Genomic DNA, 14,224 nt, shown 5'->3' on the forward strand with positions numbered 1-14,224 from the left:
GCCTGGTGTAAACTCACACACAACGAAGAACCACGAAAAATCACTGCTATGAGGTACCCCGTCATATAAAGAACTTGGACTAAACAGGAAAAATCAGGATGCTGGGATTTGAAGAGGCGGAGAAACAGGTCAGAAAGGTCAAGGGTAAGACGTGAGAAGTCTGGAGGCAGAGAGACCAACATCACATGGAATGAGAGAAATCTTTCATAGAAGGTCAGCAATCCACTTTCACAATGTTGGTCAGGTGATTGGACTAAAGGCCCAAACAGTCATGTGTTAGTCAAACAAAGACTTGAATTTAAAAAAGGCTAAAGTGGCCGCTAACCGATCCTAAAGTCGGGCACAAATCAAGGAAAAAAGGATTTTGGTTTGTTTTTGAAAGGCTGTTGTCATTCTTTAACTTATTACTGCTTCGTGTAAAAAATCAAAACAGCAAAAATAAACCCTCTCTTGCACAGAAATCCGTATTGACAAATCCCAAAAGATGTCCAGCCGATAACCATACTGCCTACTACAGGCAGCTGATATTGCGAGAGGATATTTCACACAGATCCAGATCACTTTAATTTCCTCTGGTTTCATTAGCTTATGCAACATTGTGTTCTGTTTACTCTGTGACGAAGAATTACGTCAGTGCATTGATGTGTCAGCACATTATAATAAACTATTCAATATACCATATAACATATCACTGAAATGGGGTAAAGTAAAGCAAAACCTGAAGGTAATGCATAAAACGTTTCATATTTTTGCACATGACCCTTAGTGTTGGAGTTATGACAGTGCTGTATCAGAGCTTCATGGGGGTCAGGGCCCATGGGAAGTGTTTCCACGGTAACCGAATGTAAAGCTGACAAGTTTGCTCTGTTAACACATTCCCCATAGTTCAGGGGAATGTGGAGACTTCATCTGTGCTATTTAACATACATTTTTTTTCAGTTAACGTTAAAAACACTAAGAAGTTTACCCATTAAGATATTTGTGATAAACATTTATATTTCTTCATTTTTGTATTTCTTCATTCTTCATTTTCTTCAACATTGTATATGTTGTATACATTTTAGATTTTTTTTTTATTAATTTAATAAATATCATTTCAATTTATTCATTGCATTTTAGATATATCGAACTATGACACAAAACGTGATTTCTCTTTTACATTTAAACATTTTGTTTTATTTTACTAAATGTATTTATTATTCATGAATAACATTGTATATGTTGTATACATTTCAGATTGTTTTTGATTATTTATTTAATAAATATAATATCAATTCATTAATTGCATTATAGATATATCGAACTATGGCACAAAATGTGATGTATTATTCACAAAAAGGAGCTGACACTAACAGGTGCCAATATTTAGGAAATGTGCATATTGCCCTCTGCTGTCGAGTTTTAGTTTATCTTTATAAAATGTTCTGTATTTTTTTTATCTTCTTCATTTTACAAAGATAGCCTTTATTCAGCAAATATATATAATAAAATTAAATACTAAATTATACGTCATGTGATCCAGAGCAGCAAGACGGTCCTAAAGTAGTGTTAAACACGATCTGTCGGGAATTGTGTTGAAGGCGGAAGTGAATGACGGACCAGGGGGACTAAATTTGTTTTGGAGACGACAAACTATGTAGGATTTCTGTGAATTATTCACAAGGATAGACAGCAAGGAGGACAAGGAAGACAATATTCTAAAGTTAGTCAATTTGTGAGCACTACAAAAAAATATAAATATCCACATTATGGATAAACTTCTAGTCCTGGTTTTGCTTTCACTTCCAACTGCAGCTCCAAAAGGTAAGAACATATTTTTTTAACTTTCTGGACAATATTTTCTTAACCAAACTTTTTTCCTGCTTCTTGAAATATCTAGTAGTGTATTCCATAAGTATTTTGATAAATGAGGCAAGCATATAATTTATTTTATTATTTATAAGCATGTAAAGTCAGTGAATATATTAGACCCCATGACATTCATTTTTACCTGCTTATGACAACATTTTGTTAATGCAAGTTGTTTCACTTTATTTTTGTTCATTAATCTCTGTAGCAAATGACGGAATAATAAAAAAAGGAACATAATGGTCTTGTCATTCCCAGGCTCTCATTCTTTGTGGTTGCTTGCAACCTACATGAGGGGACAAACGCCTTTTCCTCAATTTAGTTACACATTTATGTTGGATGATGTCAGAGTTCAGTATTATAACGGTGAAACAAAGACCTTCATTCAAAGAGGAAACACAACAGCTGAAGATCATGTGTTTGATTCTAATGTTCTCCTCGCCATTAGTGACTACATAGAATCATCTTTTCGGGAAAAATGGGCAGTAGCGACAAACACACTGAATAAAACTGTGGGTAAATATTGCAGTTATTCTTTTGATTTAAAACAACTTGAAAGACATGAAAAGGAGCACGTAAAGTTTTTATCACATCCTTACCCCAAAGCATAAACAATAGTAATAGTGAATACTTTGTTGCAAAAGCTTATTGTGTTTGCTCTCAGTTACAGGTGTTGTGTTGCAAAGACTGGTTTTGTGTGAGATGAAGGAAAGTGGTGAACCGGGACAAATGATCACACGGGACGCCTGCGAAGGATTCACCACAGATGAGCTGCGATATATAGACAATAATTTTACATACCAGGGCACTTTAAATATCTCAGCACAGGTGCTGAAAGTCCATCTTGAAGTCTCTATGCAACGACATAAACATTTGTATCTCCCAACCTGCCTAAAAATTCTCAAGGGTTACACTGAAACAAGGAAAAATATAATAAATAGAAAAGGTAAGATGGCTGAAAATATTGTATATACGTCTTTTTTTGCTATTTAATATATACGTTCTAGCTGTGATATTGTTGGGAAAAGAAAAACCTACTGTGAGAAAAATCTTTCTTTTAACAGTGAAGCCCAAAATCAGGCTTTTTCAGAAAGAACTGTCTTTTGGTTCTCAAGTAAGTTGCTTGGCAACAGGATTTTACCCTCGACACATCAGTCTGACCATGTTCAGAGACGGGCAGCCTGTGTCTGATCATGAGATCACCGGAGGAGATCTTCTGCCCAATGATGACGGGACGTACCAGATGAGGAAGATTCTGCAGATCAGTGCAGAAGAACAGAGAAAGAAACACAAATATACCTGCACTGCCACACATCTCAGTCTTGACAACAAACTGGACATCAGTTTAGGTTACTGACAGTATAAAAAAACTAAATTAAAATATGTTGTCTATATGTGAACTTAACTCATGGGTTATGTTTCAGAGTATGATCATGGGACACCATTTAAGTCAATGATTTTCTCAGTTGTAACGGCTTTGGCGTTGATTTTTGGGGCTGTTGCTGCTGTAATTCTATATAGGTATATACAGGTAATACAGGTCTAATATTTTTTAGTATGTCAAAAAATTTATTTACCTATTTTCCCTAATAGTAGTATTCACATAAAGTGGTTTTATTTTTTTACTATTTTACTGAAAAAATAATTATACATGACAGGGCTTTGTTATTTGATTTATATATTATTTTTAATTATTGAACTTTTTTTATTTTCAGGGTCTGAGGAAAGTGTGGACACAATGTGACCAAGTCTGTAATTTTGGTGGCACTGAGTTACAGATATCCAGTGAAGAGACTTCTTTAAACAATGTTCAGTAATAAATCAAGTTGTTTCATTTCAAATAAACAATGAAATAAATGCATTAGGCAAACAAATATGCAGCGATGGACTATGTTTAGCAATATAACCTTCAGACAATATTGACAGTTTTGTACATGTAAACACTTGTGACTTTATTTCATCTATTGTATAGAGTGGGCAGGTATCAGCCAATTTAAATTAATGTTATGAATTTTAATGTGCACTGTGCAGTAACTATAATATAAATCTTTATGTTTACTATTGCAATTTTGTAATGATTCTTAAAAAATACAATAAAGACTTTTGAACGTCATTTTACTATGGTTTAAATAGATTTTTTACATGCTCACACTGAAAAAAGTGTTTCATTGGATCAAAGTAAAAAAATTGCGTCAACTTGTTACAACTAATTACTTTACTTTAGATAAACTTAAAATTCTTTCTTTGGCTAAACTTAAAATTCTTACTTTGGCTAAACTTAAAATTCTTTCTTTGGCTAAACTTAAAATTCTTACTTTGGCTAAACTTAAAATTCTTTCTTTGGCTAAACTTAAAATTCTTACTTTGGCTAAACTTAAAATTCTTACTTTGGCTAAACTTAAAATTCTTTCTTTGGCTAATAATGGATAATTAAATCTTTTGAAAGCAAAAAGCTTCTTTGAACCAAATAAAATCTTTAAATTGAATGAAATCTCAAATTATACTTTGTCTTAAGTTTATACAAAGAGAAAACATTTAATTATTTTACTTTACTTTCAAACAAATGTCATTTTAAATATTAATGTAAAAAATGTACAAACTGTATAACAATGTAAACACATAAACCTTTAGAGAAATGTTGTATTGTGAAAAATTGTCAATGTTTATTATATATTTATACAAACACTGACAGTATAAGAGTTTGACAGTATAACAGTTTTCACAATGTCCAGTGCACGACTGAGAGCATCACTTTCACGGACCACAAAAACTGCCATGGTGGTCTTTTCAAATTCTCTCTCCGCTTCCTCCCTCTGGTCAGCCTAAAAACATACAAGAACAGAGCAATTGAGGGACTGTCGAAGGAAAAACACTCCTTTCACATCTGAATAATTATTTTTAAAATGTAGTTAGCTTTCCTACTCCGGAAGTTAAACATGATAATGAATGGCGGAAGAGCACTTCGCAGCACTTCAACCTCGGCGCAGTAATATAACTCCTGAAAAGTCACGTTGGTTGTAGTGACGGAAGTGAGAGGAAGCAGGGGAGTTTTTAGGAGAAGAATGAGTGGTGTTATCTATAAACTTCTTTCTGATGATCACAGAACTATATTTGAAAGAATGCATGTAACCAAACAGATCTTATTCCCTATTAACTGCCACATGAGGAAAGTTATACTATGGGAGCAAATGGGGGATGAGATCTGCTTGGTTACTGACAGTCTTCCAAAAATAATCTTCCTTTGTGTTCAGCAGAACAAAGAAAATCATACAGGTTTGGAACGGTTAAATAATATAATTTTCACTTTTGGGTAAACTAGCACTTGTTGTTGACATTCAATATGACAATTCTGTCATTATCTACATGCTCTCTTTTCATTTCAAGCCTGTATGACTTTATTTCTTCAGCAGAATTTTGAACAATGTTGGTAACAGAACAGCACAGCTCCCATTCACTTCTATTGTATGGCACAAAACTAATGCAAGTGAACGGGGTGCTGTTAACAACATTCTTAAAAAAAACTATGTTCTGCAGAATTACCTGGTATTCTTTGATCAGTCAGCTTGCATCTTCACCAAGGTACATGATGAGGCACTTCAGCAGGCACTCTCTTATGATGTCTATGTCCAGACTCTACAAGATGTACAGTTTTATTAGACGAAAACACTATTGAATTCTAACAATTCTAATAGCATCCACCAATACCTGATCCATAACATTAATAGTATCCTTCGTTTTTTATGGAGGACTCCCCCTTTGCTCCTAATAACCTGGAGAAGTTGAGAGCTGTGTCGGTCCAAAGAAGCCAAAAATCTTGATGCGCAAAAATTCAGCATTAATCTGCAAGAAAGAGAAACAGAAAATGGACTTCGTAAAGAACCTGATATTACTTTCAAAACTAGGTGTAAAAATACATATATGTTTAACATTTTTTGCTGGAAAAGCATGATCTGAGGCTTTGGTTTTCAGTGTCCACCCTTAGCAACCATTGAATGATCCTTTTTCTGCCAAGCAAGGGTGTTTCTTGATCAGGTGCTGCCCAATGTGATGGAAATACTCTTTAAACGATTATGTGTGTTTGTATTCACAAAGCATGCATTTATAAGTTGTCAAAGCATCTTTTTGAAGGTGATGTTGAGGATGCCTCCTCGACATGTGGCTCTTCAGAGAACTCTAAGTTTTAAATGAACAATGAGGATAAGGATGACGATGTCCAAAATGCCTATGATCAAGCTTAAAATGCTTGAGAAGCTCAGGACGCTTGGCTTTGGTGACACCACAGTCTTTGCATTTCTACATCGAGTTACTTGCCAAAGAGAGGGGTTAGGAAGAGCATAGAAGAGAAAACGATACATTACAAAACTGACCATACAAAGCAATAATTAAGGTGCAAATTACTTACTTTTTCACGTGACTGGATTATTCAGAACCTGCCCTGAAAAACGTTACCCTATCCTACAAAAGACAAAGAGAATTATAAGAAACTTGGGCTCACACATAACGTAAAATCTAAACAGGCGACTTCTTTACAGGGTATGCTGGTAGACGCAATATGTTATTATGTGTTGATGCCCGTCACTTGAAGTCATGTGTTTGGGCCTTAACGTTAATATGCGTTTCGCGCACATAGCTTGGGTTAGGGTTAATCATAAATGAGAGACGTTAGCGTTCGGAAGACACTCGCAGTCTCGTGCACACAATTTTTAGCTGAGCTGACGTTAAGTGTTAAACGAGTACATTGTAAAAACTACTTTCTTAAATAGCAAATAATCATCGTTATAAAAATAAATCTTCATAATAGTGTTAAGCCCATACAAAGCGTCTAAAGCGGGCATGTATTTTCTATATGACAAACTCACATTATGAGTATCGCACTCCAGCATACACGAAACAGCAGTTATACTTCTTTTCAATATCAACCCATCTAACCTATTTGCTTGTATAATAATTATTTTATTTCCACTCAGTTTAACTTCATAGTGATGAGGGGAACTTGTAAACTTGGTAGCCGAGTTAGACCCTTCCATCGTAATACTAACCGTATGTAAAACAACAGTATATCACAGTAGTTTATGTAATTATACGTATATGATTTCAATAATAAACCCAAACGTATCTTTGGAATTACTTACCGATTTTAGATATTGTCGTTTTTCCAAGCCGTGTTCATCCATGCGGTGTAAGAAGATGGCGGAGAGATGAACGTCCTCACGCTCGACTACGGGTTACGTTAGACACCACGTGATAATGGGAACGTAATATTTTTAAGTTGTTTCAAAGACATGTATTTACGTTACACTAACAAGTCTTACTTTTAATTTGAATCAACCAAACTTTTTACGTTACAACGATGGCTAGACAGAAAATCAAATGTTTTAAGTCAGATCAAGGTCAAAAACTGCTTTAGAGTAAAGACATGCCTTGTGCACTTTTTACAGTGCAGAGATGATGGACAGGTAGGTCTAAATCTTTTCCCTTTTATTTTTATAAGCCTAAAGTAGATTGACAAGTGAAAGTAATGCTTGCAAATCTGCCGTGGTATTTTTCTAACTGTGAGTAGTCATTGTAACAGGTAAGATTTTATAAAGGCAATGTTTCACTTTAAATAAAACAACCAGATAAAAAGTAATATTAAATGCATTTATTTTAAAACAATAATAAATATGCAATAAATACAAATGTACTCAGTAGAAAAATAGTTTATCTGATAAATAATTAAGAATAATGAAATTACAACATAAACAAAGCATCGTTTTTAGATCACACAGTGAGCATCTTTCTTGGCATCAATTCTCTTGGCCTTCTTTATTGAAAAAATGCATGGCTGTAGTCTGTTGCATTTTGTGTCATTGTGCAAGGAAACTGTTGAAGAAAAGAGACATATATAGATTAAAAAAAGGTACAAGAAAAAGTAAAACCATCAACATTTTCAAACAAAAAATTATTGTTGTTCATACACAACCACGATGCAGAAAACTGGATAAATGTTTCATATAAAAGCATCCTTACCATATAGGACTGTGCATCTCTGTTGTATGATGTTGATGGAAAGTTTGCTTCCATCTGTTGTGTTGAATCCGCAAAGGCGGTGAATGTTGAACTGTACTGGGTGCTGTCCTGAAACTGTTCTTGTGTTCCATCCAGACACCAGGTTCCGCTCTGAAGTCTGTCTGATGTATCTTGCGAGTAGCTTTGTTGTGTTATTTCATGACTGGGGATCTCTTGACCGTGTTCCAGCTGAGCTGACAAGTACGAGATGTAGCCGATGGTGAGGCGAAGGGTCTCAATCTTGGTCAGGGTCTGTCCAGCAGGAGCCACAGATGGAGGCAAGAAGCCTCTGACATGATGCAGGGCTTTTGTCAGGTCCCTCATTCTGAGTTTCTCTCTCTCGCTGGCTGTATGACGCTTCGTTCCAGGATTTTTCGACCTGGAACGTTTTTTTCCTTCTGGTGGTAGAACCATCCTGGGTTTCTTTGCAGGTTGACTGTCAGCGTTTCCAGTAGCCTCGTGGAGTCTGCCAGCTAACCACCAGTTCGCAGGGGGAGAAAAACATCCAGAATCGACGGTGGAACTTGGAGAAAGGCTGCCACTGGTACTGTAATACCCAGCATCGATGCTGGATGAATGTCCGTTCTGGCATTTGTCTCCGTGGAGCATCAAAGGAGAGAAGTTGAACTCCATGGTTGTGATCTTTCCAAAGCTGAGGAGATGTTTGCTGTTCGTTCTCTAGTACCTGGGTGAATGCTGGACAGCTGAAGGCAGCAGCTCAATATATCCTAGAAGAAGAGGTGTGACATTGCACCTTCAGAAGGCGCTTAGGAATTTCAAAGCAGAGGAGAGACATCACACCAGGGGCAGGGGGTCTCTGGGAAAACTCGCAGCACATGCACAGGTGGGAGGTGGTGACTGGAGTGGTTAAAAAAACAGTACAAGTTCAAGATTTAGTTTGATTTAACTTGGCTAAAGTATTTAAGTTCTTTTCTTTGAAGGGTATTGCTTTATGCATTTTTGTGCTTAATTCCTTTTAATCTGAGAACATGAAGTAAAATCTTTGTTTGAGATTGTTTTTAGTCTGATCGTTCCTGTAATGCTTAACCATCACATTTCATAGCATTAAACCTAACCAACAGAGTTGCATATTATATTAAATCTTAAAACTTAAATTGGATTAATAATATCGTCACTGTCCTTCTGAAACTTCATGAAATGGAAAAAAAACACTGTACTTTATAAGAGGTTACATAGTGTGTTGTCAAAGTTGACAACTTTTAAATGCTTTTTATTGGTTATATATTTGCTAAATCCTGTGACGAACATAAAGGAGACTCGGAATAATGAATTATGAAATAAAACTCTTTCTCACGGAGAGACAACGTTTCAGTAGGACAGCAGCCATATTAAGTCGAAACACTTCAGGGTCTTATTCTCTTTTTATCTTTACGTCTTGTTGAATGAGCCCGGTCTCTCAGAGTAACACCTTTGTTCGTGAAGTGTGCAGCCTGTAATGTGTCACATGTTCACAGGTCTTTGTTTAGACAACTGACTTCCACCTCTGAGAGCTTCATGGGAACCAAAGAACTTTTAGCTGCTTCATAAAATAAACGTATGTTTGAGTTAAAACGGACAAACAGGTTTAATTGTAACAATATGCTGGATCGTTGGGTAAAATCCAGATTTTTTGTCCATATTTATAACAACCCAAAATGTTTTCTTTACTATTGTCTTATAGAAGGTAATCTGTTTAAAATGTATACATTTAAATATGTGACCCTGTCTGGCAAAACCATGTTGAAGTCTGAGTCTTATTCTGAGATAATAAGCTTCAACGTTTGATATCAAGCATTCATTTTACTATGATTTCGAATCTTTGACGTGACATTACTTAAAGATAAAGATATAAATGTTATAGTATGTTCTTTATATTACGTAGGATTATTTGATAGAAAACCGGAAAAAACCCAAATTGTACTTTGGTTGGGTTTTCACTGCAGGGTCACATTTGCATTTTAAGTTTTGAATGCATTTAAATACTTTAAAGAAAGAGGTAACATAAAAGCTCACAAGACAGTGTTGGCAACTTTTTTGAAGTTTCTTAAAACTCAGGTCCACAAGAGGAGGAAATCTGGACGTTTTTGCTGTAGATCCAGTTGTTGTTTTTTGAGTGACCTTACAGGTTTATGGATTACAGTTTAAATGCAAGCAGGGAATGGAAATGGTTCCCAGATCAAGATGTGTCACTTTTTGATGCTTCCTGCCCGGTGCTGACCTGCACTAAATGGATTTTTTGTCAAAAATGAACAAATAACTACAAACTTAAAAAATTAGTTTTTACATTTAGTCATTTAGCAGAGGCTTTTATGCAAAGCGACTTACAAAAAGTTCAGGGAGCAATAAGCGATATGTCATAAAAGAGCAATAGTCCGATAGGTGCTAATATAAAGTTACTAGTTTCAACAAAAGCAAGACTACTACCTGTTGAGAGAAGAGAGAGGAGTTTTTTTTTGTTGTTGTTATATTTTCAATTGTAAAGATATGCAATCATTTAACATTTTGCTGTTTCCTGTGAGGTCTACAGAATGTTGATTTAAAGTCTCGAGCCTCTCTGCAAATGAGCTCACTTCAACCTTTTTAGTGTCTTTCTTAGTTTTTCCTAAAGCATCAAAGGTCGATTAGCACACCAATGCCGTGTGTTTTTCTTCTCCTGCCTGGTTAAATGTTGATTTGAGGTAAATAACTAAATTGTCTAAATCCTTTCCTCCTAGTGATCTGTAAACTGTGTATTGAGCTTTGCATTAGCATATCACTCGCAGGGTCAAGGGTAACCAAAGCAGAGTCTCGGTTCTAATTATCTGACACCTCTGTCATGAAACACGAGGCCTCTCGACCTCTCTCACATTAGAGGATTATGAAGATAAGGATGCATGAAGTTCAAGCTTTTGAAGGGATCATCCGGCCCAGACTTGGAGGTGCGAGGAAGCTTTCTTGTTGACTTGTAGTTTATTAAGAAAGAGGTTCTATTTGCACAGACCTGATTAGTACCTGGATGCTGATAGAGATGAAACGGCTTTGAAAATCAAATACAATGTCTTTATTGAATAAATAGAAACTATTTAAAAAAATAAGGGTATCAATTGTAAATGTAAAGTATGAAATCTTCCATTTTTTCATTTTGTATAAGGTCCTTAAATGACATGTCTGGCTGTATATCTTTTTCCATGACTGATCATGCATGGCATGATGCCTGATATAATGCTGATATGTGATAGATATTTATAATGATAATCGAAAAATGAAGTATCAAAAGGCTCTCAGATTTTGAAACGAAATAAACACATCTGTTGGGTTACCATTGTATTTACCACAAACCACAAATTGTTAGTCTTATTTTGACTATTCTCTGATAATAAATAATAAACCATATACAAGTTTATATATATTTGTATTGTTATATAAAGTAGCTATAATGGCATTTGGGGTTTGATGTGCTTGCTGGGACATGGGATGCTGCCTTAAAACTATCAGGATTATGAGGTGTGTAATTTACATGTAAATGAAACATGTGTCATCAATAGATCCTTGATGCTGCAATCATCTGTCACAAAAGCCTGTTAAGCTTTAGTCTCGAAAATAATATTTATGCATGATATTATACGGATAGGCTACGAGCTTTTGTTTTTAACGAAAGAAATGTGAGGTCAAGACAGATATGCATACAATCAAAAAACGACGCAGATTAATCTTGATCTAGATTGTGTTGAATCATAAAATAAGAAAAACTTGGTTAAGTTTATCCCACACTTTTAAAACATGAAATACATGTGTAACAAAAAATAAATGGAGACTTGAGTGTATACAAACCCAAAGCAACAAAAATAATGCAGGACAGCTGCAATGTACAATAGCGCCCCCTTCTGGAAACAATAGATATTGACATTGTGTTAATTATTTTTGACTTTTCTGTCTCCCCCATTTTTTATGTAAATCTTTATGCTTTTTAACAGTATTTATGTTTTTTATTTGTTTTTTAACAAACATAAATGATTACAAAAAGATATTGAGAAATAGGGTTACATTACATAACAATAAACAAGAAAATAAATAAATTATAACAATGAAATAAATTATACATAATAAAAGTGTTGGTATATATATGATAAATAATTTAGCTTTTTAACTGTATTCAATTGACATTAAACTATTTAACATTTGAATAATTTAAATTGAAATATCAGGCTATAACTGCAATATCTTCCTGAGTTATGTGCTGTCCATCTTTTAAAACTACTTTAAACAACAAATTTCAAACTACATTCTGTTGTTATGCATGATTTTATGCCATAAACTCTTTTGTCAACCACCCTTGTGCCATCTCAAAAGAGTTACAAATAGATTTCAAATCATGTTCAAATTAAATGACAGTGTGCAATACATTATGTATATCAAATGTTTTTATTATAAATATAAATAAATTAGTGTTGTTTTGTACAAATAAGATAACATACAAAATATAAATCATAATAAAATAGAAATCTTATAATGAAAAAGCTACTTGTTAAAATACATTAAATACTGTACAGTTGAGGCAGTACATAAGATTTGACATGTGTGACAGTCAAATGCATTTTTATCCCCAGAACTCTGGTGCTATGCTCGTACAGTGCACAGCTTTTCCATAATTCTGCAAAGAGAGAAAGGGATGGTAAGTTAATTCATTTTCCTTTTAAAGCCCAAAATATCCACATTTAAGTTATATGCATTCATGGTGAATGTTTAAAATACATACTTGATATGTTAAAGCTGTATTGGCATATGACGGATATTCCAGCAGAGACTCCAGGCTGGAGTTGAGCGAGTCGTCACACGCCGGTGTCTCCACGTTCATGCAAACTTGATTAAGATTAATTTCTGTCTTCCTCGAGACGTGTTCTGGTTTGAAAGTGCTTTGGTTCAGTTCTTGGTGTGCCGTGAGCTCATCTCTATATCCCCAGTATGCTGGCGGCGAATTGTAACAGCAAAACCCTTCAGTCTGATTTTGAGGCGACTCTTGGTATCTAGAAGTTCTCATGTCCTTCATCTGGTAAAGAGAATCTTCACTGAGTCCAAGCTGAGATGAAAGATACGAGATGTAGCGGATGGTCAAGCGAAGCGTCTCGATCTTTGTCAGGGTTTGACCGATAGGAGCCACAGAAGGAGGCAGGTAAGTCCTGAGGTGATGGAGGGCTTTCGTCAAGTCCCTCATTCGGAGCTTCTCCTTCTCGCTGGCGCTCTGTCTTTGTTTGCTCGGGTTCTTGGACCTCATTCTTCTGGTCCCGACGTGAGAACGTCCACCTTCCTCACGCAAAGAAGCGGGAGCTTTGCCACCTCCGGAGTGCTGTGAAAGGGGTGGAGATGAACCGTTCTGTGGTTGGGCCGAGGGGGAGAAGTCTATGTAGATTGGAGACACGGCTTCAGGAGACGAGATGTTGTAGAATTCAGAGTCTGAGCTTGGGCAGCTCCAGTCGTTCTGTGTCATGTAGCTGAGGAGAGGAGGAGAAATATCCATTCTGTGTGGTTAGAGATGCTCAAGTGATACCTGAACGTCTGCCGAAGGAAGGTTTTATACAAGACAACAGCCACAGAGGTGTGAAGTGACACCTCTGCAGGCCTCTCCAGGCCTCCACTGTCTGTCCTATGCAAGGCTACCGTGGTCACTGTGAGAGAGAGAGAGAGAGAGAGAGAGAGAGAGAGAGAGAGAGGGTGGGTGCCTTGTCTGGGAACCTGAAGATTTGAGTCATTATGTGTGATTTTTCACCCCTACACAGCATGATCACATTTTCTTCCACTACTGTTTTTAACATCAACTCGAGCTATTTAGATATTTTCAGTACATGGCTGACATTGTTATGTGCTGATTTTATACATTTATTTACAGCGCTAATATATCAATTTACATACAGCCGGCGAAAATATTAATAGACCATTTCAAAATATTTTTTTCTGAATGCTATATACAGCAGGTATGTGTTTAGGTGAAATTATCATTTTTGTTTAATTCGGTGAACTGCTAACAATATTTCTCCCAAATCTTGAATATCATTTTTTTCTATTTTAATTTATGTGCAGAAAATGAAAACTGGAGAAACATGTCAAAATGACACAAAATATGCTCTGTATTTTCTTCTGACCTCAAATACTGCAAAGAAAACGTGTTAATATTCACTTCTTAGAAATAGCAATATTAGTACATATAAGAAAAATATTTTTCTATGGGGTTTTTTACTCACAGTTTTCATGTGCCTTGTCATGCTGTCGGTCTTTCACATTGCTGTTGGATGACTTTGTCACTCCTGAGGTTTCATTTAGTTGAAATTCAACAGACACTGAACTTGAATGACCA

General features: G+C 35.6%; 2 protein-coding genes and 1 long non-coding RNA gene across 4 annotated transcripts; 1 reads left to right on the forward strand and 2 right to left on the reverse strand.

The window, feature by feature from the left end:
• The first annotated feature begins 1,390 nt into the window (after nucleotides 1-1,390).
• Nucleotides 1,391-3,967, forward strand: LOC306890089 (class I histocompatibility antigen, F10 alpha chain-like). Of its 2 annotated transcripts, none has more exons than XM_079449593.1 (6): nucleotides 1,391-1,803; nucleotides 2,107-2,364; nucleotides 2,513-2,794; nucleotides 2,913-3,197; nucleotides 3,273-3,379; nucleotides 3,564-3,967. In XM_079449593.1, exons 1-6 carry the CDS (start codon nucleotides 1,749-1,751, stop codon nucleotides 3,663-3,665), a joined length of 1,089 nt encoding a protein of 362 aa, XP_079305719.1. In that variant the 5' UTR covers nucleotides 1,391-1,748; the 3' UTR covers nucleotides 3,666-3,967. The 2 variants fall into 2 exon arrangements, with proteins under 2 accessions (XP_079305719.1, XP_079305720.1); XM_079449594.1 differs by having other exon boundaries at nucleotides 2,519-2,794; nucleotides 3,564-3,960.
• A 583-nt stretch (nucleotides 3,968-4,550) lies between these two features.
• On the reverse strand, nucleotides 4,551-7,070 carry LOC306890626. Its single transcript, XR_013786290.1, has 5 exons — nucleotides 6,981-7,070; nucleotides 6,251-6,303; nucleotides 5,554-5,688; nucleotides 5,389-5,481; nucleotides 4,551-4,670 (listed from the first exon to the last, which is right to left on the reverse strand). It is a non-coding gene; the product is annotated as an uncharacterized lncRNA (long non-coding RNA).
• A 5,402-nt stretch (nucleotides 7,071-12,472) lies between these two features.
• Nucleotides 12,473-13,390, reverse strand: mespbb (mesoderm posterior bb; the record flags this gene model as incomplete). Its single annotated transcript, XM_079450924.1, has 2 exons — nucleotides 12,473-12,526; nucleotides 12,632-13,390. 2 exons carry the CDS (start codon nucleotides 13,388-13,390, stop codon nucleotides 12,473-12,475), a joined length of 813 nt encoding a protein of 270 aa, XP_079307050.1.
• Between the last annotated feature and the right edge of the window lie 834 nt (nucleotides 13,391-14,224).

The sequence above is a fragment of the Barbatula barbatula genome (assembly GCF_947034865.1).
Source record: "Barbatula barbatula genome assembly, chromosome: 25".
Classification (NCBI taxonomy): domain Eukaryota; kingdom Metazoa; phylum Chordata; class Actinopteri; order Cypriniformes; family Nemacheilidae; genus Barbatula; species Barbatula barbatula.